We start from the raw sequence: 24,026 nt of genomic DNA, 5'->3' as shown, positions 1-24,026 counted from the left end.
AAACGTAACAAAAAATTCGAAATAATAATAACAAGCACATATCATAATATTTTTGAAATTTAAATATTGTACGGAGTTTTTAATAAAAAAACTCAATTTACTAGCGAGTGAGTTTTATATGCCCTTTATGTAACCACTTTCATTCAGTTATGGTGAATATTTTATGAACATTATCTGTCTCAAGCTCGGGGAATACATTTTAAGAAATACATTTTTTCGTTTACGGTGGCTTGCTATAAGAGTAATTGTTTTGTTATTTTATTTACACTGAAAAAAAACTTTTGGTAACATTTCTTATCACACCAGTTTTATTTCAAATCAGTGTAGATAACACTTCTAGGAATTATCAAATTATTCAGTGGATTTATTAATATGTTTGTCTCACATGATTTACTGAAATATGAAAAAATAATTTCTCTGTACCGGGGATATTTTTTTTATATTTAGATGTCGAATACATTATGAGTTGGGTAAAATGAAATAAACATACGTACAGGTTTATTTGCAATCTTATTTATAACTAAGCTATTAAAAAAACAGTTTCGAAGTAAATATCAAAATAGCAAAATAATTTGTTTGTTTCCAAGAGTAAATATTTCAAAAAGTAATTTATTTAGAGTTAAGATAAGATCAAATAAATTCGGATAAGATCAAAGAACGCGTTTCGTAAACTGGAAAAACACAACGCAATCAAAAGGTACAATTCACGTTGTTGTTAGCATTATGACATATAATATATTTGAATAAAACTTAGGTAATAATGCTATTATTAAATTTTTGAAAGCTTAGACGAGGTTATCAGGTTCTTTTGGTAACTCAGATCCAAGTGCTTTAGTGTATGTTATTGGTTTTGTGTTTTTGCCACGTGATATAGCTCGCCACTCTTCACTGAGTTCTTGACGAAATGGAACCTGTTAAAAGATAAACACTATGTTATTCAAAATATGTAAATTAATCTTAATTCTAAATTTTGTAGAAATTGAATATTTGAAACCATATTGAATGGTTGAATTTTTCTTGATAATTGACGAAGGAGAATAAATTTAACGAATTCTTTTGTACTTACTACAGATGTATTATTAGATTTAATGTATTTATCAAAATTAACAAATTTACCATTGTATATAAAGAATTCCTCGGTTGATCTTATTTATTTCTACGAAAAAAATATAAGAATAAAAATAACATTTCTAATCCTTTCGTAGACATTTAATATCGCTGAGTTTTTCCCTTCAATTTTTATTATTAAAATCTTTTGTACCTTGTGTTTGTGAGAATTCTTGACAACTCCACAAATCATTTCAATACAAGCCACGAACACTGCTGCAACGCATCCTATCAGGAGCACGTAGAAAAGTCCCCCCATCTTCTCAAAGCCAACTGATGCGACGTTTTGCCCATCGTCCTCGCTTGGCTGAAATCAAATCAGCCAATATCGAAAAATTAATAAAACAAATAAATATTAAGCACGAAAGATATTTAAAAACACAATAAAAAGAGTAAATCACTCCAAGAGCCGTTATAAATTGACATTGTTATATTCTAGTAATTCAGACAACAGCTTTGATTAAATTTTAATTCTGTCATTTTTTTAATAACCGCAATGTTAAGCCCCATTGAATTGAGTATATGGATAATATCTACTTACTAAAAATACAAATATTATTTTTTACTTCTTCCTATTTACCCAACGAAGGTCAATGTTTTGGAAATAAGGTTTTTCTTTTACCCTATTCAACATTTTAATAACAGATGTAACTACATTTACGTCACCCTCACTCTCCACATGCCCAAAACATATTTATTTATTTATTTTCGAAAAAGGGCTTTTACATAAAAGTGAGACATAGAACCATAAAAAGACAGTGTGCTTATGAGGATATCGGTACTATATGTATTATATTACACCCAACTATTAGATACACTCACTAGTCCCCAACCAATAGAAGAATCACGATTTGTGCAAAAAGTTTGAAGGTAACAACTACTATTGATATATTTACTGACTCCATTTTTAGAAATAAGCCAAATCTATACCAGCACTTTGCTGAATCTTACAAATTATTGTATCATAAGTAATAGAGTTTTAATGATTTTGAAATAAAATTAAAATAAATGTTAGTTCTCAAAACTTACGCAAGTTCCTCCTCCATATTTTTCATTCCACCACTTTGTCTTCAAGCTAGCGAGGGTACCATCTTCCTGCATTTGTAGGATTGCATTGCTGAAAGCATTTCTGTATGGGGAATCTGAAAAAAATCACATATATTATACACTCTCAATCATCTTAGATATATGTTATCGAAATAAAAAAAAACATTATTTAAAATAACGATGATAGTTTATTGTATTTAATAGTATGGAAGGCAAACCACATTCAAAGAAATAAGTATGTGCTAGAGCATGATTTTATTTTTTTCTCACTCCTCTATCCTCCCAACATGCCTTTTTTTAGGATGCCGTACTAATAAACAGGTTTTACATTCTATAGCCTTGAGAAACGATACTTTATGTTATGTTAAACGGTTGTTAACCAGCTGTGTAAAAGTTGTAAAGTATGGCCCTTTTATTTTTTTTAAGCTTTAAAATATGAATGTCAGAATTTTGATATATTTTAACTAAGTGCCGTTTGATGTTTAAAATAGTAAAATACTTTATAAATATATTTTATTTTATTTTAATATCAACAAAAGTAGCGAATATAAATGCAAACGGTACAGTCTGATATTAATAGCATATAGAAATTGAGGCGCTGCGATTGTTTCAGAGGTTTTAAATGGCAATACCAAGATGGCTCCAAAGGAGATACCGTTGTACTTTGTGATCATTTGTTATAAAATGATTTCCAAGTTTATTACTTCAAACGTTTTCCGCGTAAAATTACCCAATAAAAAATATAAATATAAACTTCTAAAAAAAATATTTTTTTAATAGAAATGTATGAACGCGTAAACAAGATTTGAAAAATACAGTATAATAGCTAAAATTATCTGTGACAGTTTCACTTGATTATTTTTTTTGCTTTCTTAGAAATTTATTTCCAAAATAAATAAAAACCAGCTTTTTGCTTGAAATCGAACGTTACTGGACTCAGTTTGTCAAACGATTTTAATGCCTATTACCTGCAATATAAGGTATACCAAGAATATACACATGTTTGGCTTGTGGGAGTATTGGACCTCCTACGACCGGCTATCCCCATACCTCTCTGCGCATAATACACACTGAGTAGTAAATACATGCACGGTATGTGGCACCGTGTTATTTCGAAACCGTGTAATTAGGGATCCCAGTGTATAATTACATGGAAAAGCGATTTTTGTATTTCGTAAACTTACCTACCAAAACAGCTATTTATTAGATGTAAAATCATGATCTAATTCACAGATCAAAAACAAAAATTCTAAAAAGTTAGAAACATCGTCAAACTTGAGTGTGATAAAATTTTAATGTGAACAATTTAAAAGTACTTTGGTATTGAGATGGAATTTCTACATTTTATTGCCAAACTGTACATATTATCTGTTGACATTTTAATTAAATTAACAAATGGTCTTACTTTTTCGCATGGCAATTCCGAATCCCTTGCTATTCAATAATCCTCCTATCTGTGTCAAATCGCAATTCCTCTGGGTGATGTATTCAATTGTTGTTGACTCCATCAAGAACGCATAATTTCCTGCTTGTACTCTGCAAAAATTTTTTTATTTCCAGTTTTAGTTATTTTTTTCAATAAATTCAGTGACCTTGAGGTAATTTTTATAAAAACGGCGTTATAAAAATCATCCAAATAATATAATTATTAAATTCATCTTTAAGTGGGGGTTTACCTGTTCACTCCTTCATTTATGTTGGTTGACAGGGTTTCTGGATTGTTCATCATATTTTCATACATTTTATTATACAACGGATTTTCAGCCTTCTGTAGTGAAAAAAATCATATTATTCAAAAAAATTCTTGCGTACTTTAAAAACATTCAAATGATAATAATTTTATCTTGTCGCTGAAAAATTTATATATGCGTTTTTTTTTTTTTTGTGATAAACTAATTTTTAAGATACGAGGTTTTTTAGGCATAGCACAAAGGATAACAAATTATTATAATCAATAATTAGTCGCCTTAAATATCCATACAAATAGAAAATATCTCCCGAGTAAAAATAAATGCCGCCGACGGGAATTGAACCCCTCACCTTCCGATGTTCGTTTAGGTGCTCTAGACCACTGAGCAGAAAATAAAGATGTTTGTCTACAGATGAAAAAATATAATAAGCAGTAATTGTTGATTGAAGTACTAGTACATATTGAATTATTTGGCTTGTTGGAAATAAGCCGACGTAGCTCAGTGGTCCAAAGCACCTGACCGGACATCAGAAGGTGAGGGGTTCAATTCTCGTCGGCGAAAATATTTTCAATTTGTATGGATATTTCAGGCGAATAATTATTGATAATAATAATGTGTTATACGTCATACTTTATTTTTTTTCATACAATGTTCTTGATTTATTAGAATATTTTTTTTTCAATATTTCACACGCTTATATTTATACTTTAATGGGTATTACTAATTGCAATAAGCGGAAGTGATCTAGATATTTCAAAGCAAAAAAATAAATGCGAAGATAAAACTCAATGCAAAAACAAGTTTTCTGTTTTACACGTTCGACTGAACTTAGAGAGGTTCGTTTTAAACCTTTCATGCATATCCATTTTTTTTTTCAATAACATTTTTGGACAATAAGATAAATTTTAATGATTTCTATCTTTAAGGTGATGTGATGCAACTACTGGTTTTATGGTCTAAATTATTAAAAAAAAGTTATTAAAATTAAACACAAAGTTATAGTTTTACTCGCTTTGAAGATCTATAAAGTTATGAATAATTCATAGCTGCAGATTTAGATTTGGCAGAATATATTTTTTTTATCTAAATCGTCTAATTGGAAGCTCTACCAGTAGAGTGCAGCAAACCTTATTATGGAAAATAAAAAAAAATATTGCTACCTTAAAGTATTCGACGGTAGCTCCGCCCATCATTCCTCCATAAGCAATACCATGTTTGTGGTTAACCAAGTCTTCAACGCTATTAATTTCAGAAGTGTATGACTCGATACTGTAGAATAAAACTAGGTTTGCAATGTAGAAACAGGCTACGATGAGAGTGAAAAACCACCACAAGCACGCTACCATTCTAGTAGAGATGGCCCTGAAAATAAATAAAAAAAGATTTCGTAAAAATATGTATATGAAAGTTGGGTGGAGTTCTTCATTGGTGGAAGCGCTACTAAATCAATTTTTTAGAAGTCTATGATGAAATCAAATCCTAAAGAGTTGGAAATAAGTAGTTTTTTGTTACATGGCCAAAATACAGCCCGTCAAAATACGTTATGGTAGACGTAAAAAGTTAAAAAAAAATTTAGAATTTTTTTTCAAAAAAAAAAAATTTTTTCCTCAGAAGTTTTTTACTTTGCAAATAATTCCATAAGCACTACCTTAATTTCTATATAAAACCTTAATATTTTTAACTTTTAGTATCATCTCCGGAAGTAAGTGCTTTATCCAGACACCTTGCATAGGGTACTAATATTATTATTTTTTTTTATTCTCGAGTTTGCTTAACAGGTTACGTTTATATGTAAAAATATAAATGTATGTACATTGGTGTATATCCGGATCTCTGCTGAACAAAACTGGCCCCAGTGAACCACATAGAGTTGAGGAGGCCAAACTGGTTCTCTAGTTGGTCCGACTTCTGGTTGGAAGGATCCGGGCTCTTCCACTCCTTGGGTGCAATCCTCGCCATCACGTAGAGGAGTAAAGACACCCCGAGGAATGCTATTACTATGTACAGCCACACCTATAAAATAAAAAAAACAAATTCAAAGATTGAACCTTCTGAAATCTGTTTGTTCCCTTTACGAAAAAGTGTACTCCCTCTTGTCTCGTTTAATATTTGATTTTAATTCAAATGAAATTTGTAATAGCTTTTTTGGCAAAAATATAGACAAACAGGATACCATCTTATTATAAACCCGCTTATTTTAATTTAAAAACGCTTTATATATAATTTGATGTCTTTTCTACATAATAATATTAAAATAAATTAACAGCTAGTTTTTAAAATATTTTTTTTGCTAATCCCAAACTAATTACCTAAGAAACTATTTTAGCCTGTTAAGTTCATTATCTATTTAATTTACACTCGTCAGAATACTCATAACCCGGCAAAGGTTATCATTCTTTTAAAATTGAGGACACAAAGAATTCCGATTGCATTACGAGAGATGTAACATTATTCAATTTGTTAGTATTGCTTTACATTTGTCTCATATTTGAGATTTTTATAATTACGAATGTGTGCGATAAAATATAAAGTACTTTGGACACAATGTACACTATTCGTACCAAATACCACAGTTCAGATAGTTATAAAATTTTTTAAAGAAAACAAAGTGACTTGTTGATGTTAAATAACTAGTTGCAACGTATTTACCTCACAGGAGAACGGCGCCAAGAAGAAGAAAAAATCCGGAGCCGCAGCTGGTGGTTTTTTGTATAAAATACTTATTCCAAGATTCATGAAAGGCATCGTGAAGTCAACTGCAGCAGCTCTTTCTGGTGTTATTGTTAAGTCAGTGACAGCGAGGTCTGCTTCCTGAAATAAATACAAAAAACAATTACATGTAGATAATTAAATTTTAAATAAAGCAAACGGTTTTTTTATTTCGAATTTTATAAAATTCTATTACCGCGCTTGCCATTATACTACCGGTACTGGTAAACGATTTGTTGATATACGTTTTAATACAATTTATATACAAAACTATAGCGTAGGCATCACCAAAAAATACCATTATTGTGTTATTTGATGGTGAATATAGTTGACTGAATAAAACCCATAACCCGTAAACCATAAAACAACTAAAGTGACTTTATTAATTTTTTTCTTACCCAGTTTATGATTGACCCGATCATTCCATTCCACTCGTTTGTTTGTTTGTCGAAATGTCCATATCTCCCATCCTTCTGAATATTCAATTCGTACTCGAAGTCTAGCATCTGGGACAACTTTTTAATCATGTCAATCCCGAAACCTTCAAAGCGATCGTTTCCGTGCAATTCAATGGCAGATTCCTTCATCATTGCGTAGGGATGATGATACTAAAAAAATATTATTAATCTATCTTTTTTCTCCTAAAGTTTTTATTAGATACAAATTACATATACAATCAAAGGATAAATAAAGTAATTTAAGCCATTCTAACAAGCAAACTGTAAGAAATGTTCAAACGAGGGTGACGAAAACGAAATGGGATATGTTTACGTCTACAATCTAAGAGCTGTGGAAATAAATTAAAAAATCCCTAAAAATAAATAAACACAATTACTAAATAAAAAAATATGCTTGTCATATAGCAAAATTTTAAACATATTCCCCTCTCTTCAATCTACAACCGAAACCAGTTGATTTTAATTATTTATATTATGAAGTGGTATTAAAAACCAAATTTATTTTATTCTTATTTTATTTTTTTATTTTATTGATTTTATTTAATAAATATTTACACGATGATGTAGAATATTTTCTTTTGACTATCACACTAGGCTAATTTCCGTGTTGTGGTAGTCATACATAAAATACTTCAATAATAAAATATAGTAATAAACAGATATAAAGTAAAAAAACATTAAAATCTTAGATAAAATTATTATTATAATATACACGTTTGACAAATAAAGGTTGGTTTGTCGAACGGTCCAAAGAGTTGTTTTCCCACAAAGTATAGTGAGATTTATCATCTGCTTGCCATTATCTGCCCTCAATCATTGAATAATCAATACTTGGCTAATAATGATGGCAGAAGTAGGAAATCCGTTATTATTGTCAGGTTATTCGCACCCTTGGAATTTTCGCATTTTTATTTTATAAAGATAAAGAGACTTAAGAAGAAGAAAAAAAATCGGATCGCGCATACACAGGTTGCGACTTTTACTCAATTATACAAATTTTTAAAGATTGTATTTTTACCAAATTATAACTTACAGGAGATATCGTAACAATGAATTTCTTTTTCTCAGTGACTCCTTTAATAAGTGTGGGTGATACAGAGCTCGTAGTCAAATTGATCTTTTGAGAGATGGAGTCCCATGTTCCAATCTGAAAATCAAACAAGTCTTCTAAATAAAGAGTTATTGGACACCAAGCTTTTTTTGTAATAGGTCATCTCCGAATTGAAATTATTGGGCACAAGAATAATATTTGTAACATTTGATTCAATGTAAAAGTAATGAAAAACATACATTGTTTTGTGTGGTCTCATTCGAATTATCTCAGTCGATTCAATATTTATTTTCTTATCTCACAACAACCCTTTTCAGGTTAGGTCTGTATTATTATTCATATATGTAACTTCTTTTAAATACAAATAAAGTTTTATTCGTACACAAAATCACACTTTTGCAGTATGCCTAGCCGTGAAGCTACCAATTTTCAAATAATATTAACTTACGGTATTCAAATAATTTGAAATTTAAAAATTGAACGAAAACATCTGGCTTATCACAGACCATTTTTGAAAAATTAAATGTTTCAATTTTTTAATACAGGCAATAAATAACAAGTAATACGGTTACTAGAGGTTTGAATAAAATAATGATGTCATGTTTTCTGAAGATGAAACAGTAAAGTAATTGTTACAGAATCCCAGTCATGAGAACATCTAGCAAGACATACAAAACTGTTCGTTGTACATTAATATTTTCATGTCGTTTTTTAGGTATAAATAACGAATAAATTGAATTCTCGGTAATATCACACCTAGAAGTATAAACAATTCCTCATCATCATCGTCTTAAATTAATAATAATTATTATCTTTGTTTAACTCTGGGTTATTCTCTTATTTATGCGTCAATTATATTATTAATAAGTAAATATTTAATCTTCCAATAAAATTTACCCGGTTGTTTACCTTTTGATTGCCAGAAGATGAGAACTCGATGACGTTCAGACCAAAATCAGTCCTAAAACCGGATTCATCAAATCTACTCAAACCAGTTAGGCCTAGTTTAGGAGTCTGTAAAAAATATAATAGTTAAATTTTAGCACTGTTATAATAAGTCAATCATTTTTATTGTAAAAACAATTCCAATATAATAGTAACAGAAATACGCCTTGGTCCTTTAATTAAGCCCTTCGTTTAGAGTTGGAATTTAGAAGAAGTAAATTTGATTCACATTGTACATGAAACAAAAAGGAAATGGTTCCATTAAACAGATAGGTAGTACTAATATCGCTCCGTTAATAAATAAAAATGAGAATAGAGACATCTTTTTGCAATCTGTTATCTTTATTTCAATGAGAAAAATTTAAATATCGTAGCTTCAAAACCTTTTTTGTCATAATCATTTGTAAATATCTTTAAAAATTAAAATCATATATTAAAAACTTTGGGATATCAATACTTAGATGATATTGATATGATTAATTTTAACTTGGTGAATTTTGTGAATCATATTAATAACATATTCCAACCCTATTCTTGACCATTTGGTTGTCTCTTTGCAAATCTGAATTGATCACTTTTTTTTTAAATTGTCGTTTCTTGTTTTTTTTTTTTATTTCATGTATGTTTTATTTTTTGTTTATTATAATTTTATTTTTATTATTTCTTTGTCATGTTCTATATTCATCATGTCAAAATTATACCACAGTAAAAGCCCTACGGCCGTAAAAACTGTTTGCCTTTTAAAGTTTTTCAACAACGCTCCCGAAAATATTGAAAATAGTTCACTCGATCAACGTTTGACTTTAAAAAAAATATATAGATCAATATAATACAAAAAAGTAAAGTGACAATAACCTTTTTAATGCGTTTGTCTAATTTAAAAAAAATATATTATAATAAGAAAGAAAACTAAACGAAGAATATCAAGCAGGAATATTTCTAAAAAAACTTTAAATCTGACCGATGTTTTCAACTTACTTACATGATACCTCAAGCTATTTTTTCTAGTCCAGAGAAGACAAAAAAGATGTTAAATATATCGGTTGCTTGCTCAGTAATGAATAAATTGTTAACATCATGCAAAAAAATATTTGGTACAAATTTTACCAAGAGATCAAAGATATCATTTCTACAGCAGCATTTATTCACCCTCTGTCAGATTCTTGCCTCACCTCCATACATATTTGAAATTAAAAAATATTTACTATGCTTACAATTTTAATTTTTTCTGTGATTTCCATACCCTGTTCGAATATTCCATCTTGTTCGCAATCGATTGACTTTCGCCCCTTTGTGTTGATATCCGTCAAACCCGATGCAAAGACAAACACGGCATCCATAATCATGGCCACATCAGTAGTTATCTTATCAGCGTCCAGGTTATCAGATTCCGTGGTTCTATTGCTGGAGTTCCAAAACTCCATTGTTGCTACCAAAGCTTGGTTTTCGGGATCTGTTAAACGTATTCCTGTAAATAAGAAAAACGAGTCGTATAATACTTCGTATATAATTTAGGACTCCAGTGATCTCCGCATGAGGGACAGTCTTACATAACAATACATTATATAAAAGTCAGCACAATATTGATGCATATATTATACTCGTAAAACATCGTATTCGTACACGGTTGACATTTGTCACATGTAAACGGGACCTCGAGGCCTCCTGTGTGGAGTTTATGTAAAAAAACGGACATTCAAACTTCAATTTATGGGGACGGAATATTTTATATCCTTACCGTTGCATTTTGATGATGTTAAGCAAAGGTTTTTAATTGGCAAAATATTTTATAAGGTCCCTTGAAGGTAATTATGATAATAAAATTTGTTGAATTATAACAATCCGAACATCGCCTACAAATCCAAAGGTTGCAGGTTAGAATCCCCGCGAAATTTTTGCGATATATTCAAGAGTAGTAACTACTCTCAGTATCGCCCTAGTGAAATATTTTTTATTTATTTATTCAAAAAACAGTTTTTAACATAAAAAACATACTGTGCACATCTCACTAGGGCATTCCTGTATCAAGATGTGCAGCTTTACAATTACATCATTTAAAAATACATATATGTAAACTTAATATAGTTATAACATTAAATTTAAACCCAAAAAACAAAAGTTTATGACACGGTCGTTTCGAGACCGGTAGACAAAAATAAACAAAATTTTAGTAACAAATGTACGAAAAATAAAAACAAAAATGTCAACAAAAGAAGCATCGGTAAGTAAGTTGGCAACAATAATATTCTTCTGTTAACTCAAGTACAAGGTACCTGTGCTGGCTTATCAGACACAAGCATAGGGTAACCATATTAACAATTACAACATGGATAGTATGAATAATAAATTATAAGAAAAAATAAAATAACTAAATAAAAATAGGCAAATAATAACCGACAGGTACGTAAATAATATTAATAACAATATAATAAATAGTAAGTAAGTAAATGAATTAGCTAGATAATGATTAAAGTAAATATAAGTAAAGTAAAAGGGTACAGAATCGAAGCGATGCTTCGAAATGGTCGTAGTTGCGTATGACAAGATGTGAATAGCCAACTGCTTGCCAACCCGCCTCTTCCTCATCTCCCGCACACTCGTTTATGCCTCACTACACACTCCAATTGAAGATACTACAGTCTCACTAAATTCGGGCAGTCAGATTATATTTATTTAATTATTTATACGCCCAATGGGCTTTTACATACATAGTTCATAGAAAAAATAATATTCTGAAGGTTGTAAATTCACAATAGTAACAGTAAAAATACATATAACCATATCCATTTGACATATTATAACAGCAAGTAAATGCATTAAATAATTATATGCCTACTCTTAAGGTATACAAACGTAAATTAGTTAAAAAGAAATGTAAAGTTTATATGTACATACTAGGTAGTGGCAGCAGTAACATGATATCATACGACACATAGTGTATGAGGCCTTTGAATTAGAAAGTTAACGAAATAATTATTGGCAGTATTGTTAACAAAATATAGAGCGTTTGACAGGTTGTCGTGGCCTGTTAAATCGAGGGCGTTCGGTCTGCCATTTTACATAAATATTTTACAAAGTTTGTATAAAAAATATTGTGAAGATTATAAATATAGAACAGTAAAGCAATAATATAACCTTCATCATTAGACATATAAAAGCAAGCAAAAAGCAAATGTAAACATGATAGTTTGTAGGTATAAGCCTGTTGTAAGAAAATAAGAATATGCCTACTTCTAAGGTATATTTGGGTAAATATATTTCTTCGATACGAAACTATAAGGTTATCGATAGGTATTGCTTTGATGGCTAAATGCAAAATTAGGTTTAAAATCACCATAACTTACCGGTTATGTTAGCCCCTCCGTGCATGAAAGCTTCAAGGTCCATTGTGTGCAAGTCTGGAGATGTTATGATAAAACTGTACTTGTCTATCAGCAAGCCTATTTGCTGGGCTTGAAGAAGAACCTCATAAATCTTCTCAGTTGTAGAACAATCTAGAATAAAGTTGGTCTCTCCTGACGCTTTGGCGTTTTGCAGAATATGCCTGTAATACGAAAATATCTAGAACATTAACAAGTGTATTCGGAATATTGATGATGAAGGGTCAAGGTTAAGAATACATCATCATCATTTTCATAATCCCCCACGCAATAGATAAACAATGAAATCGAGTATTTAGTCAAAAAATAATTTTCATGTTTGATACAAAAGTAAGAAAAAACAGTTAAAAAATAATGTTTTTCTTACTGGGTTTAATACATCTGTTTTTAATAGTAAATGCATTTTATAATATATTTTTTTGGATTGACTGAGGATAGAACTTTCAAGATAGCGATGCTATCTGCCGAGTTCACAGACATAGGAATAAATAGACGAGAAGATAATGGCGAGGGGTAAAATCAACTGTTGAAGAACGAAGGGAGTGAAGCTGACTGTGATTCGTCAATAAATCAATCTGACAGTAAATAGGCATCTCGCATTATAATATCACCATTTACTTCTTAAAAGTAAAATCTGCTTTTGAATGAATAGACATTTTTACATGGGAGCGCAAATTACTCGCCACGTTATGAACAAATTTGCGAAGTCCAAATTCGGCAAAAAAATTCGGTTCTTTTTTCAAAGTCGAATATTTCGTTTAAGTATTTAGTTAAGACACTTTTATAAATGTTCATAATTTACTTCCCAGCAACCAACCAGCTTTGTGTTTCGCGTCCAGACGTTTCTCGGTGTGATAGTAACAACTGATTCATATTATACGATGTGAATATGCTTAAAATAAAGTAAAATAATGCTTATATATGGAATGTAATACGACAATTGGGTTTATTCTATTTTTCACATCTATTTTTACAAGTTTTCATAGTACAAGTCAACATTTTGCCGTGTTATTTCGTAAAATGAACCGATGATGCCTCGACCATAGTTCGCACAAGAATGATGACGTCACGTTATCAAATTTCACTTGAGGCCATACGCGAGCACAGCCGGCTCCAATGGAACCGGTAGGGGGAGTGGGGATAGTACGCTTTTAATCACTTAGGGCAGGTCTACTAATATTCATATGTCTATGGCCGAGTTTCATTTCTCTTGTATTAAGGGAAGTGGGTTAATTTCCACTTCCAAGATCCATTTCATTCAATTCATTTTGAATTAAGTAATTAATTAATTCAGTCATTCATTCATTCATTCATTCATTCATTCATTCATTCATTCATTCATTCATTCATTCATTCATTCATTCATTCATTCATTCATGCTTCATGCCTTCATTCATTCATGCATTCCTTCATTCATTCATTCATTTATTAATTCATTCTCATTCATTCATTCAATCGAGAAAACCAAATCTAAATTCAAATAGATGTACTTAAAACTGAGCTAACTTGCGCAAGGATATGCCGAAAACCCACTCCCACCGGTATTAGTATCACTATACTGTACTTATATTAAGTCACATTCGTTACCTACCGATAATTTCCTGTCCCATAGTCGAACTGTTTGAACGTAATCTTTCGTTTATCATCATAATTATTCTTGAATAATCCATTAAGTGTGGTTAAACTTTGAATGTTTTCATATAAAATGGTGAAATGCTTCCACTCCATCGCCTCTGCTAAATCAGCGTATACCTGCAACAAAAAAACATTCATTCAAATAATTCATAAAATATTCCATAAAAAAGTTAATGCAATCCTAACACCATTTAGCTGTAAATTGAGGTAGTTTTGATTCGATCATCAATTAGCTAAATAAAACAAATGTTACAGGAATAAATATGTACCGAGGGATTACAAATAATTAATCAGGTTGGAAAAACGCGTGTTGTAATAAAAATTGTATGAATGCCAAGGAAGCGGCAGATCCTGGTTTATGTTATTATTTTTTTTATTTATTATTATATGTTGTAGTTATCTTGAATGTGTGATTTTTTTAACATTACGTCATACTTATTAAGTTCCTGCGCGCCGATTTAGCCTTGGTTTAGTTAAACCAAGTTTTAATATTTTGTGGTAATATATATAAATACAATTGTAAATGTTCTTGTTCTTCACCAATCGCTTTAAAATTTTGACGCAACGTTGAATTCGAATACGCGTGTATTTTTAATACCTATATAATACGAGTACTTGTACATAATATGTAACCTGTGAAAGGTGAAAGCATGCATTTTTTGACAAACAGCTCCATCTGTTGGACAAACATGTTTTTTTTAAAGAAGCGCCATCTTGTAGACGTAAAACCAGCACGCCCTATTGTTTCTCTATAGCTAGAAACGTTTATAAATAAATAAGTTTCTCACTATTCCGACCTTATGCTATCGTGCTAAGTAACGGGTCAATTGTTTAAAATGAAGATTATGTTTCACTGAAATGAAACACTGTTTTTAAACGTCCTTGGTGCAATTAAACGATTGACACTAAGTGCAGTTGTCGGATATTACGCGTATTATTTTTATGCTCCAATTCGCAACTCAACTTATCCAATTTAAGTACAGTTCTTCGCCTAGTTCATTGAGATACATTATAGTACGTGGCAATTTCTGTTACTCCGCGCCTACGGATTTCTGACGCCATGAAACGCGCCTACTGGGTCTGCCCATTATGCGATGCCAAAATTAAGTTGATTTGAATAAATTTTCTAAATTAAATAGCAGTGGGTATTCATAAATATTTTGTTGAGTATTCCTCTGAATAATTGATAAATCTCAAACTTGACACCAAAACAAACATTAACAGTGAAGATAGAAGCTATTGAAATATTGATTTGTAATAATTTTCTCTGAGTACTGTTCATTTACAATGTTCGTTTATTTGGTCAATAACACCGCTTCTATGGACAACAATACATACCACAAATTAATGTTTTAGGTATGTTTCGATCTTCTGGACAATTTATTTCACGACGATATGAATCTGCGTAATATTATATATGGCAAATCCTCAAAATACCCTTACATGGGTCGGGTGTTTGGAGTTTATCTCGGGTTTTCATGTTTTTTTTTTACATTAACCCCAGACAGGAGGCCCTAAAGAAAATATTTATTTATATTTCATCTTTAGGGATATTGTGTGGAGAGTCTTTTTAAAGAATCTAGGGATAAGTATGTTCAGGAGTGACGGAATTATGAATATATCCCGCCCACTGCGATGCAAGGCGGTTGGCCAAGAAATATCAGTTGGAGAGGTCAAAAGTCTCCCCAAAACAGCCTGTAAATTCTAATCTGTAATAATTCTAATCTGGTACGCTACGCAGCTGGTGGGCTGAACATACCTCACCCGATGAACCCAGCAACCCTGTTAAATCACCAAACACAGCGAAACACTTGGCGTGACTTATGGTAAAACTGTCGGTTATTCAATAAATGGTAACTAGATAGATGAAAGACTTGATGTATATACCGCCCTCATGGAGTCCAAATCTGAAAGATATCCAATAATATGAATATGAACCACTGTGCTGACAGAAGGATAATGATAAGAATTGTACAGTACCTTTGAAAGAATTGCTGGATTAGGGTACACGTTGATCAGATTATCAGTTTTATCCTGGTAATGGTCCACTCTTGTCTTGATGTACGGAATACCTTTGGATGCGCATATGGATTGTACTTGTCTTGATGCAGGTCCTACAGTTGGATCGAAGATACCTACAACGCCATCCTACAAATAAAATTTTTACTATTATTCCTTTCTATCACTAATGGCGTTCGAATCAGAATCAAAATTCTCCTAAGAATCTCCCATATTTCTGTTTGTTGTTGGTACTTATTATTCATTTATTATAATTCATAATTTAGTCAATGGAATTTTTAATTTCTTACTTAAATTTAATGTTTTTTTTTAAATGTCGATTTCATAGATAATTATTTTTTTTTTTAAAGCTTGTATTTTTCAAAGCTCGCCAAAATGATGAAAATCTGACTTGTTACGCATGACGTCATACGTACCTCGGTTATGTCGGTTCACAGTCAAGTCAATCCCACTTGGATCGGTATGAAAAGAACCAATTTTAATATTTAGGGAAATTTCTAAAAAACATGAATTCTTAGTAAGTATTTAGTTATTATTTTATTAACCAAGTTGTGACGGGTATGCGAGTATACACAGCGCAACTTAACATTGTTCCCATTCTCAATGCACCCGGACGACTAACCCACGAGGTAGCGGTTTAAGTCATGTCAGAAATTTCCAACTAATCACAGGACGTTTGAGTGTCTCTCGTTTTTAAATGACGATTTATTAATTATATGTATTAAAACTTATGTATTCAGAATCAGCATTTGTTGGTCTACATGAAATTATATTAAGCCATAATATTTATCACTTAAGTTTCTTTATTCATAATTATTAGACTACGTTTTACGATGCAAAAAAGGTGAAGGTGATGCGAAAGAGGAAGTTGGGGAAGTACCTGGCTATTTAGAATTGATTACCAAACACGGCCAAAGCCATTTCAAGTATTGTTTCAATTTTGAATGGCGGTTTTGAACCAGGGAGGTACTGAGAGTATCTTCCACTATGGAACATGCCGCAAATATTCTATAAATTATTCCAAATGAGTTATTGTGAAATACTTAAATTAATCAAATAAAATTTACTTGCGCCCGCTGGGATTTGAACCCGCGACCTCCAACTTGCTAGTCGAGAGACTTACCCCTCGATTACGGAGGCCGTCAAAGTGGGCCGTCAAAGTACAAAAGAAACATCACTTTTAATTTGGAAATATTTGGGGTTTATAGATTGATTTTTATTCGTACCTTAATCATTTTGCAAATAGCTTTCGAGACTCCAAAGCTATCCAGCTGTGAGATTCTTTCTGTTCTAGCCACTAACATTCGTCCAGGTAGATTTCCTTGATCAGAATTGCTGAAGTCGATTGCAATATTAAATGCCAGTTCCTGAGCCGATCCCACCTCGGAATCGAATATACCACCTGAAAAACAAAACTGGTAATGTTTCTCGATCTTTCTATCCCGATCTTCTCATCGGCTTTAACTTAAACAATAGGCTATTTTCAAAAACTATGAATATCGTTAATAATGTGTGGAAGAATTATAATGAATTTTTCGGAATATGATTATCGTCCATAAAATAAGTCATTTTAATATTAACTTTCATAATTAATGATTTGAAAAACGTTCTAAAACCGAGCATTCTGAAACGGTTCCAACTGTCTACAACGTCAACACCAATGTCTGGTAAGACGGCTGTCGCCGACGTCGCGCGGCACGGCGTCGTTGCCGCCCCGATTTCACGAATAAAAATGAACGTGTCGTTTTAAGGGCAATTCGAAGATTGTAAGTTTTAAATCGATATTGAATTTTTTTTCCTAATAATCAACAACAACAACAAAAATCGTAATTTTTCTCAATTTTTTTCGAGTATTAAAAAAAAAGTGGAAATGATCCATTTTTAGGTCATGGAGAACCTTATGTTAATTGGCCATATTAGTTTTCTTTAAATCGGTATCTATAGATCTCAGACACCTATGAACTTTCTGATCGGGTAACCTTTCTGTTCGGGTGACCTTTCTGTTCGGGTGACCTTTCTTTGTATCGGTATCTGTAGATCTCAGACTCTTTTGAACTTTCTGTTCAAGTGACTTCATATTGGTATCTATAGATGTCAGACACTTATGAAATTTCTATTCTGGAGACCTTTCTTCATATCAGTATTTAGATCTCAGACTCCTGTGACCTTTCTGTTCGTGTAACCTTTCTGAACTTCCAATGCTACAAAAATATTTAATACCCTTCCAAGCGAAATTTATAAAAACCATGGAGATAAACAAGTTTCAAAACAACATCAAAACTCGGATAAGAAAATATGAAAATGGTCAAATTATAAAAATTTTGACAACCGCATAAATATACATAACACTAACATAAAACCTACAGTCTGACTCGTAACATGAATCTCTACTGAGGAACTGTGAATACAAAGAACTTATTTTATAATATACTATCCTAATAGGATCATAATAATAGTTGACCTTAACCCATTAGCTAACTTAAGACGTGTGATCTGTATCGTTTGGACAGAAAACTAATTTCGCCAGTATAACTTTTCGACTCATCGGCCCTTAAAAAAGCCAAATAAATTGATAATAGGTATAACGTTAAAGAAAGAAGTTCAGGACATTAAAATGTTAAGTCAATTCCATCAAGTGAGGGAAAATTAAGCTTAATATCATCACATGGATACATCCACAACACACTTATCTTTGTTTGTGTATTAAATGCTGACCTTCAATATAAAAATGAACCGAGGTCAAAGTCAGAGTAGATTCCGCAATATATCAAAGAAAATTTTGCGGGAAACCCATTACGTTTGTCTTTAAACAAGCTTAGCTGTGAAAATAAATTGTTAACTCGGACCAAAATATTTATATTGTTTGTTATTGAAATTTTATAAAACCAATCATCTGTTCAACGTTATTGAATTTTTTTTTAAATATTTATTATATAAGTACATTTTTGTTTATTTGTTACAATATATGATCAAATATTTCAAGACCCCTCTTCCATAGAAGCATTAGCTTGTGGCTGGAAGAGGAGTGTACATTGTTTTATTACAATAAGTAAGTAATTAAAAATAAAATGATTTTAAACTTATTTGAAGTGAGTTATTCTTAAGATTAATTCAATTAAAAACATTTTTTTTTTGTAAGTTTGTCTTTAAAATATTTTTTCACAGTGTTTATTATTTGAATGTTATCATTAATGTTTCTAATTTCTTCAGGTCGTCAATTGAAAAAAAATTTTGCCCGGTAAGTGTAATAACTTTGTGCAAAGGAAGTGTTTAATTTTGTGCAAGGAAAAATACATTTAAGTGGAGTACGGTTTTCAGTTAGAAATATACGTGGTACGTATATTTCAGTACACTTGTGCATAATATGAGTAATTAAAAGTTACTTGAACACGTCAACTATATGCTTAATCAATGGATGCATATCATTGGATTGTTAGTCATAAAATTAATGGCATTCAGCATAATTGAGGAAAAATTTCACTCAGTTACGCTATAATAACCTACAAAATTTGATTTTATTATTAAAATGCAAAAGATATCATAATAGTAAACAGCGATACAATTTTTTTAAATAATGATTATATTGATAAGACAATTTTAAGAGCCACACATGATATGGATGTTTTCACGAAATGTTATTTTTCCATACAATTTTTTTTAAATTGGTTCACAATGTTTTATATTACTTTTAAGAGGAAGCTAAAAGCCAAAAATGTGTATTTTCTTGGTTTACCTCGTAGGTAACAGGCATTAAAATCACTTGACAAACGGAGTCTAGAAACGCTCGATTTCTTTTGTAAATAATTTTATAAGAAAGCAAAAATGTTAATCAAATGAAACTGTCACAGATAATCTTGGCTATAATACTGTATTTTTTATAAGTTGTTTCATTTATGCGTTCATACATTTCTGTTGAAAAAATATTTTTTTTAGTAGTTTGCATTTATATTTTTTATTGAGTAATTTATATATTTATTTGTATTCTACTAAAGCAAAGCGATAGAAAAACCTTCAATTTATCTAAAACATATTTTTTTGCATTTATAATGTACACCAATTTGTTATAAAGATTAATCAACATAGTGGTTTTGCATTAAGCTTCGCCTTAAGTAATGTGCTGTTTTTGACATTTTGTTATTGCAGAAATCATAAATTTGATAATATAATTTTGGGTTTCTTACCGATTTTAACATACTCGATGTCAGCTGTTGATCCATGATTAACGAAGATCACAAACATAAAAATCCATATTGCTTCAATTAACTCCCTTCCTTTCATAATTGATCTTGAACATAAAACACAAAAAACGTTATTCAGCTTATTAAAATCATTTCACAGATGGACTTGTGTAATTGGGTACCTATAAGAATCAAATTAAATTATATTTTTTCTTATTTTATATTAAAAAATATATATTTATTAAAGCATAGCAACTAAACTGCAATAAATATTTTTAGCATAGCAACTAAATCAAAGTTTAAGAAAGCTGTTGGTGTCAACACAAAATCTAAAGCAACACTGATTCAAAAGCAACACAAAAAAATTTAACGTCAACAGTGTCAACGCCCACAAAAGTTTATTTATATGCCACAAAAACAAGTTTGTAAAACATATTAGAAGACCCAGATTAAAAAGATTTTAATTTTCATGGATTGATTAATTTCAAATTCTAATTTAATCAAGTGATGGCTTCGCTTGAAACAAAACACAAAAATAATTTTTGACAAACATCAAAACTGTTAAAAGTGTTATTTACATTTGTTTTATCTCTGAGATGTGTTTGTTTCAGAAACTGAATGCAAACTGAACGTATCTGGCGCGCTTCTCGAGTCTTATGTACGCAATTGAGAGATTTCGCTAAACTTCTGGAAAATCATAACATACTTTCAGTAAACAAGTACACTGCTATGTTGTTATAATCTTTTCAATGCTAAAAACAATGTGCAATAGTTATTATTAGATAAGTTAGATATTATTATAGGTTTAGCACGGATCACAAGATGATCACGTTATTTCGCTGTCATTGTAAATACGTTCAAATTGTTATGGGTGATCTAAATGGATATTGGAGTTTCATATATTTTTAATATTACTTACTAGCTGACGTGTACCGGCATTTCTCGGGGTTATGAATGTTTTGGAGTAATGTTTCGAGGTTCTGAACTCTGGTGTACCTAAAAACTAGGTATATTTTTAGATCGTGCCACCTCTTCCTCGAGTGTGTCCAATTTCCACAATTCTCTATTGTATACCACATTGTTAATATTAAAATTCCACGGGTGTCCCCGACTTGTGTACCATTTAAACCACTCTCTAAGCACTCCTCACACTAATAAGAACAAACTTATGAAATTTTCTGCGAAATCAGTCTAGCAGTTTTTGAGTCTATGGTGGGCAAACATACAAGCAGCCATTTTTATATGTGTAGATGATTTATTAAGCTGAAAATTAGATAATCCTCTCGAACTAGATTATGGCGTGCTAAAATTAGAAAAAAATTATTTATTGGAGATAATGTTCAGTTTTAATTTGGGACGCGGGTATGTGTACCGCCACCCCGGGAACCATTTATTGAATAACCAACACCACTGCCATAGGTCACCCCAAGTGGTTCGATACGTTTGGCGACTGAGCAGGGGGCTCAGGTTAATGGCGTAAGGTTTATCTAGGTCTTGGCCGCGGACGCGTTTGTGCACCTCCTTCGTGCCGGGTGGAATTTGAAGAAATTGGTTGAGGGACCCAGCCGGACAACCCATGGGGGGAGAGGGATGGATTCATACGTCACTCCTGGACACATTGACCCCCCGATTCTCACCCACCCTCATATATTTTTCCTTCCCAGAACGTTCTCTTCTTCCTTTCCCTACAAATGCCCTCCGCACAGCACCCACAAAGAACATATTATAGGCCCTCAGGGAATTTTTCGTTAGAGCCTCCTGTGTAAAACTAATGTAACAACAAAAACAATAAAGTTGAAGCCTTTAATTATTCATAAAAAAGCACTTCAATTATGAGCTTTTGGGCTTTGAAAAATTCATTTTATCTGTCATAAAATAATACACATTTCAACATCAATTGATTTATTTTCAACTGTTCTTAGTCAAATATGTATATATGAAAAATCGATCTGGCTTACTACGTAGTTAAACATAATTTATAAAATAATAATATAACCTAACCTAACCTTCGATAAAGATATTTATTTAATCGGAAATAATAACTTTCCCAACTTTGTTTTCGTTGTTTAATAATTATCGTTATCATTAATAACGTTGAACTTCGGGTTAAGAGTACCGCGCAAATTATCAACAGTTCTCAATTGTGAAAAAATGAAAACATTACATATGCAATCACTTAATCTTATTAACAAGGGTCAACTGCGTGAATAACATGTACAACACTTTAATATTGTAAGTAGGTACCTGCCTAATGAAAAAAGTAATTACTTTTTTCAACAAAACTATTTTTTACATTTTGAAAATAATACTGACGGTCTCCGCAGCCGAGTGATTAAAAGTTCAACTGTTATAAAATGAAAACGTTGCATATGCAATCAATTGATCTTATTCACAAGGGTCAACTGCGTGAATAATATTTTCAACACTGACATAATATTGTAAGTAGGTACTTGCCTAGTCAAAAATGTTATTACTTTTTTCGACAAAATTATTTGTAATTGTCGTTTACTAAAATTGCATATATTTAATATTGACAGTGGTTTGTTCAAAACCCTTCAAGCCACGAAATCAAAATAAAAGACAGTAAAAACGAACATTTACTAATTCATAAAAACTATTAAAAATATTGAAATTTATATGAATGTTGTTGTGTTAGTATAAACAGGTTTCCAACTCGTCTTGGAAGGAGTTTATAAATAAAAGGTTCTTTTCGATTAAACAGGGATTTATTATTATTACTCCGCGTAATATAATGGTGACTCGATGGTCGACCTAACTAGAAGCAGGCTAATTGGAATCTGAAACAGTGAGTTTCTCTGAAAGTTTTTGCACTGGCCCTGGCGACTACTGGCCACTGGCTCTATCTTGCGGACTTCCACGCAAACTTTATGCACTACCATCTGTGCGTGAATCTATAATAAAGCTCTCACTTCCCAACAAAAGTGGTTAGTTGTTTTCCAAAATTTTGTTGTAAAATATTGCCATTCTATGTTTGATTATCAAAGATTTTTGTGTTGAGTAATTTTATCTATGGTTTCCTCGAAATAACGTTATAAATGCTTACATAAGTTATAAGTACAAGAATTACTTTAATAATAATAATAATAATAACATGGAATTTATATAGCGCAGTTTAGTGTCATTTCACTTCAAGTGCGCTTAACTACTCGTATAACAAAATATGTTGTACTTCGAATTCTATTTTATACGAAACCACTGACATGTGATATTCACAAAAAATCTGGCTTGAAGGGTTTTACCAAAACACAATAAATATTTCCGACATTTTTCAGAGTGTACAGTGTGAAATGTTGTTTGATATGGTGTGTGTCATTTTTTGTTACCGTATCTAAATAGCACGCTACTTTCCAACTACCTTCTTCCTCATCTCCCCCTACACTGTATCCCTCCTTTAAGCCTCACAATGTCTTGTCTTTAGAGTGTACCCCCGGGTACCCCTGTATAGCCCTTGTTCGGTAGCCTCGGTCTATTGCAAGAAAGGCATCTCCGGGGATAGCGGATAACCCCTGAATTTGTTTTCCCAAGTCTGTCTGAGGTAACCAACCGAAAGTTTTCCCCCTGGAATTGTTGATAACATTTTGTACAGTTGTCTTTATGCCGGCGTTCTGAGCACATACTTTGGTGACTTTATCTGGATTTCGTACATTTTAAATAATAACAGCGGTTAGATAATACCAACATTCCTTCAAAAAATTATTATATTTTTATATTTCATTTGATGTATTCCCATCTCTTATCCTTTGGATATTTGATATCTGAAATTGGATTTTTTAGGACGAACAAAC

At 31.4% G+C, this 24,026-nt stretch overlaps 1 protein-coding gene across 1 annotated transcript; it reads right to left on the bottom strand.

Moving 5' to 3' along the window:
• Positions 1 to 589: 589 nt before the first annotated feature.
• On the bottom strand, positions 590 to 20,860 carry LOC149419750 (glutamate receptor ionotropic, kainate 2-like). Its single transcript, XM_089637260.1, has 18 exons — positions 20,799 to 20,860; positions 20,224 to 20,327; positions 17,269 to 17,444; positions 16,004 to 16,171; positions 13,980 to 14,140; positions 12,353 to 12,552; positions 10,223 to 10,476; positions 8,973 to 9,077; positions 8,046 to 8,159; positions 6,953 to 7,162; positions 6,495 to 6,656; positions 5,659 to 5,858; positions 5,006 to 5,207; positions 3,831 to 3,922; positions 3,560 to 3,690; positions 2,137 to 2,249; positions 1,262 to 1,414; positions 590 to 911 (listed from the first exon to the last, which is right to left on the bottom strand). The coding sequence occupies exons 2-18, from the start codon at positions 20,318 to 20,320 to the stop codon at positions 786 to 788; spliced, it is 2,664 nt and encodes an 887-aa protein (XP_089493386.1). The 5' UTR covers positions 20,321 to 20,327; positions 20,799 to 20,860; the 3' UTR covers positions 590 to 785.
• Positions 20,861 to 24,026: the final 3,166 nt, after the last annotated feature.

The sequence above is a fragment of the Hesperophylax consimilis genome, chromosome 11 (assembly GCF_061612785.1).
Source record: "Hesperophylax consimilis isolate HC1 chromosome 11, BYU_Hcon_1.0, whole genome shotgun sequence".
Taxonomy (NCBI): domain Eukaryota; kingdom Metazoa; phylum Arthropoda; class Insecta; order Trichoptera; family Limnephilidae; genus Hesperophylax; species Hesperophylax consimilis.
This window is presented reverse-complemented; position numbering and strand designations above follow the sequence as displayed.